This window comes from Echinops telfairi, unplaced genomic scaffold (assembly GCF_000313985.2).
Source record: "Echinops telfairi isolate 266 unplaced genomic scaffold, ASM31398v2 ScPeMD7_12;HRSCAF=54, whole genome shotgun sequence".
Lineage (NCBI taxonomy): Eukaryota > Metazoa > Chordata > Mammalia > Afrosoricida > Tenrecidae > Echinops > Echinops telfairi.
The window spans coordinates 5,884,242-5,888,503 of record NW_022103909.1 but is presented as its reverse complement, the minus strand read 5'-3'; the positions used below and the strand labels follow the sequence as shown (position 1 = coordinate 5,888,503).

Sequence of the window (4,262 nt, the reverse complement as noted above, 5' to 3'; positions counted from 1 at the left end):
GGGACCCCCCTCCCTGCCCCTTCCCCACCCTGGAGGCCGGACCCACCGGTCCCAGAGCCGCCACCGGCCGCTTCTGCCTTTCAATGGAGGACCGTCTGCTGGAGATGATGACCAAGGACGGCGGCGACCTGCCGGCGCCCCTGGAGGTGTCCACCGTGCCGGCCGTGGGGGACGTGATCTCCGGGGAGTACAACGGCGGCGTGGAGGAGCTGATGGAGAACCTGAAGGCCCAGCTGCAGGCCCTCTTCGAGGACGTGAGGGCCATGCGGGGCGCCCTGGACGAGCAGGCTTCGCACATCCAGGTGCTCTCGGACGACGTGTGCGCCAACCAGCGGGCCATCGTCTCCATGTGCCAGATCATGACCACGGCGCCCCGCCAGGGTGGGCCGGGCGTGGTCGGTGGCCCCGGCGCCCCCCAAGGGCCGGAGCACCCTTCGCCTGGGACCGGGGACGGCAGTTTACTGGGTCACGATCCAGAGGATGAAGAGGAGGAGGACGAAGATGTTGACGACGACGACGACGACGAAGATGAAGAAGAGGAGGAGGAGGAGGAAGAGGAGGAGGAGGAGAAGGAAGTGCCCGTGCCCGCCACACCCACCAGCCACCGAGAGCACCCAGAGAGCCCCGGTGCTGGTCTCCTTGGAGGGGATGGGCCACTTGTGAAGTCCCTGGATCTGTCTGACATTACCCTGCTGCAGCTGGAGGGCGAGGCCTCCCTGTGAGGGGACTCCGCGGGGGCACCTTTCCCAGCTGGCTGTGGCTTTCCCAGTGCATGACGCGAGGGGACTGAACTGCGGCGCGCAGCATGCTTCCCTCCGCCTGCGGGCGTCCGCTCTCCGGGGTCAGGCAGAGAGAGACTCCCAAGGAACGATCTGTTGGGAAAAGGACACTGGGAGCAGCAAGCACTCTTTCTGCCCCACCAAGCGAGCGGCAGCTACCGACGGAAAGGTGAGGTTCCGGGAGAGGAAGCACACATCTCTGGACTCCCATCTATCCCCTGCCCTCCCCTTTACCCCATCTCCGGCCAGCAGGAGAACCCCTGACTTGTGTAAATAAAAATTTGGTTTTTTTTCCTTCTATTGTGAAAAAGGACTCATGTAGGACAATGGCAAATAATCTCTAAAGATATACCTAGATATTAAGGAATTAGGGGTATTCCGTTCTGGCAACGGACAGTACCCTTCTGCTGAAACCCAAGCTATTCAGCGCTCTGCAGAAGCCTCTCCCCCTCACAGATCTCTGCGGCGGCTGATGGGTAAAGGAAGCGTGAGGAGGGAACCGCAGCCCTAGGAAGCCAGGGGACGGGGGTTCCAAGGACCCCTAGGCTGGGCGGAGCTGGTGGTGTATGTGCATGGGGACCTATAGCTCGGCCTCTAGGATTTTGCATGCAGAGCCAACCTGCCGTGCCCCCGACTTCATCTGGGATTGCTTTTCTTCCTACGGGGTTTAGAGAACAAAGAGCCCGCTCACAGGCAGAGACTAGGGTGCCCAGTCGCAGCCCAGATGTAGGGGACGTTTGAGGGACTCTTGCAGCCCAAAGCGCGCTCTCTCCCGGCTGCACCTGCTTGACCTGAGTTCCCTGTCCTGCCGGTGTATCCCTGCCGCTGCTTCTGGTGTTGCCTCCATGAAGTCTTGTGTGTGTGTGCCGTGTGTTCACTTGTGTAGTAGCGTGTGAGCCCTGAGGGCCAGGATTTAGGGCTTTGGTGTTAGTTTCAGGGGGCTTCTACCCTTTTGTGAGTTCCAAGCTATCATGGCGCTTCCTCCTCCCCCGCCACCCCCACCAGGGCATGGAGCATGTGGCTGTCCTGAGGGTCCTGAACTGATGTGCCTCCCTCCCGACTCTTCAAGTGGTGACTTTGTGTGCCCCCCCCCTTCCTTTGTGTACCCCTTCTCAATGCTTTCCTTGGTGTTAACCTGAATAAAGAGGTGTCATCTCCCCCCCTTGCTGACTGGTACTAGGGGGGTGGCAGGGTGGGGCTTCTGGGCTCACTGCATGGACCAGGGCTTAGTGGAACTGCGGGGACCCTGCCTTCCCTCCCCTCCCCTTGCTTTTAACCCCAAGGAGTTGACCTACCCTGGTTGGGACAGCCACTGCCAGCTCTGCCTCCTTGCCCTTCAGTCTTGGACCTTGACCTCAATCCGGACTAGGGAAGAAGCAGGGTAATTGCAGAGATTCCCAAACTAACAAGGCTTGTTAGTAACCAGAACTCCAGATGGGAAGTACTTGCCTTGTGTGAGATAATTTCTCTAAGTCCCTGTCCCAGGGAAGGGTTAGAGACCCTCGTGGCTACAGATAACACTCAGCTGCTAACCAAAGGTTGGAGGTTTGAGTACACTCAGAAGCACCTTGGAAGAAAGCCCTGGTGACCTATTCTGCAAAGTGAGCCACTGCAAACCCCATGGCATGTCCTTCTACTCTGATACCGATGGGGTCGCCGCCTGGAGTCCGGAGCTGGCTCCATGGAAACCGATGGATGGATGTACTTATGTAATGCTTTGGGAGGGCTTGCCCAGGGATTGCTGCGAGGTAGGGACACGTCACAAAGGAACTGAAAGTAACTGCTTGAGGCCTCTGGTGGAGAATGCAGGTAAGGTGTTCCCCTGGGGGATCACACTGACATCAACTCTAGCCTGCTCCCTTGGGCAAATGTGGAGATTGCTCAGAGCTGCCCTGGATCGGAATTTGGAAGCAGAACAAACTGTTTGTGTGCTTGCATGTGTGAGCGAGTGCACGCTCAGGCACCAACAAACAACACTGGAGGCACGAATCCACTCTGGGAGAGAATTTCAGTCCCAAGCCAAATCAACTTCTTGAAGCATAGCTTCTGAATGTGTAAAATGAGTGTCAAAATGGCTGGGAGAGGATTAGCTACCTAAGACTTTTAGGAAGTCTTGGGTCCATGTTTGTTTCCTGACAGTTCTCTTGAGGGAGGGTGGGCTGCTGACTGACTCCTTTGGGAAAACAAAACTACTGGAAACTTTCATGTGATTTATATCATCTTTCCCCATCTCAAGAACCTTTATCTTTCAGGACAGAATGAAGGATAAAGACATGGTGAGATCCCTGAGCCAACGTGGACCATAAATGTTCATGGAACAATAATTTGTGGGGTCAACTTTCACATACAGATGACCAGAGAAACCCCGAGTTCAACATTGGTTCAGGATTGTGTGCTAGGGACTCTAAAGAGGCAGCCACAACAGACCTGTAAGTGGGAAAATGCCCCCGAGGGCTGCTGGCAAGCTCCTGCTTCTCTTCCAGTATGTAGCAGTAATGACAACATGAACAGCTATCCCTGATTAAACCCTGTGTGCTAGACAGGGCCCTCAGCTCTGATCTCCCAACCAGAGTGTGAAGTTAACGCTACTAAGATTTCCACTCAACAGTTCAAGAAACAGATTCACTCCAAGGCTTGTTCAAGGTCAGACACTTGGACTTGGCAGGGTGAAAACCTAGGCCTGCCAGACTTAAAGAGCCCTAGATGGTAACGCCTTTATGGAAATTTAGGCAATAAAATTCCTCCAATTTAAAGAGTCCCAAAGCCTTATTTTTATTTTTTTGCAATTTATTTTTAAACCATTTTATTGGCATGAAATTCACATCATACAATTCAATAGTTCATCCATATTAAAAAGAGTTGTACAATAATCACCACAATTTTAGAATATTTTCTTCTTTCTTGTACTCAGTGTTATTTGCTCCCCATTTCCCCTAACCTCCCTGTCATACCCCTAGGAAACCCTTAATTCATTTACTGTCTCCATCGAGATCTACTGATCTCGGATTTTGTATACAGAAAAATATACCAAACAACAGCAAAGAAACCAACAACAATAACAAAATAAAGCAGAAAATCTCAATCTAAAGCAAAGCAGAAAACAGGAAAAACTAGAACAAATTGAAAATGGGTCAAAAGGGAGATAAAACGATAAGGTATTAAATTTTAACCTAAGTAAATCTGCAGTCTACTTTCCAGTGTGCCCTGCATGATAGCAAGGCTATTCACATCCCTGGTCAATGGTCAGAGGAGAGTCTCGGAAGGCTGAATCCACATGCATTTCCCCTTCACTTTTCCTGAAACAACTTTAAAATGGGTCAAAAGGGAGATCAAAAAATAAGGTATGATACTAAACCTAACTATATCTGCCTAACTACAATGCTGTCTGATAACATGGATATTCACATGCCTGAACTATGGTCAGAGGGGTTTCTCCAGAGGCTTAATCCATGTGGGGGGACCCTGAAAATGGAGTTTGAGCTG

General features: G+C 52.4%; 1 protein-coding gene across 1 annotated transcript; it reads left to right on the top strand.

Annotated features, from left to right (window-relative positions):
* Window positions 1-10: 10 nt before the first annotated feature.
* On the top strand, window positions 11-1,937 carry CCDC184 (coiled-coil domain containing 184). Its single transcript, XM_045287334.1, has one exon. The coding sequence runs from the start codon at window positions 84-86 to the stop codon at window positions 720-722; it is 639 nt and encodes a 212-aa protein (XP_045143269.1). The 5' UTR covers window positions 11-83; the 3' UTR covers window positions 723-1,937.
* The last annotated feature ends 2,325 nt before the right edge of the window (window positions 1,938-4,262 follow it).

What these genes read in the sequence shown, in the direction of transcription:
- CCDC184 (XM_045287334.1), top strand. Translation starts at nt 84, where the DNA reads ATGGAGGACCGTCTGCTGGAGATGATGACCAAGGACGGCGGCGACCTG.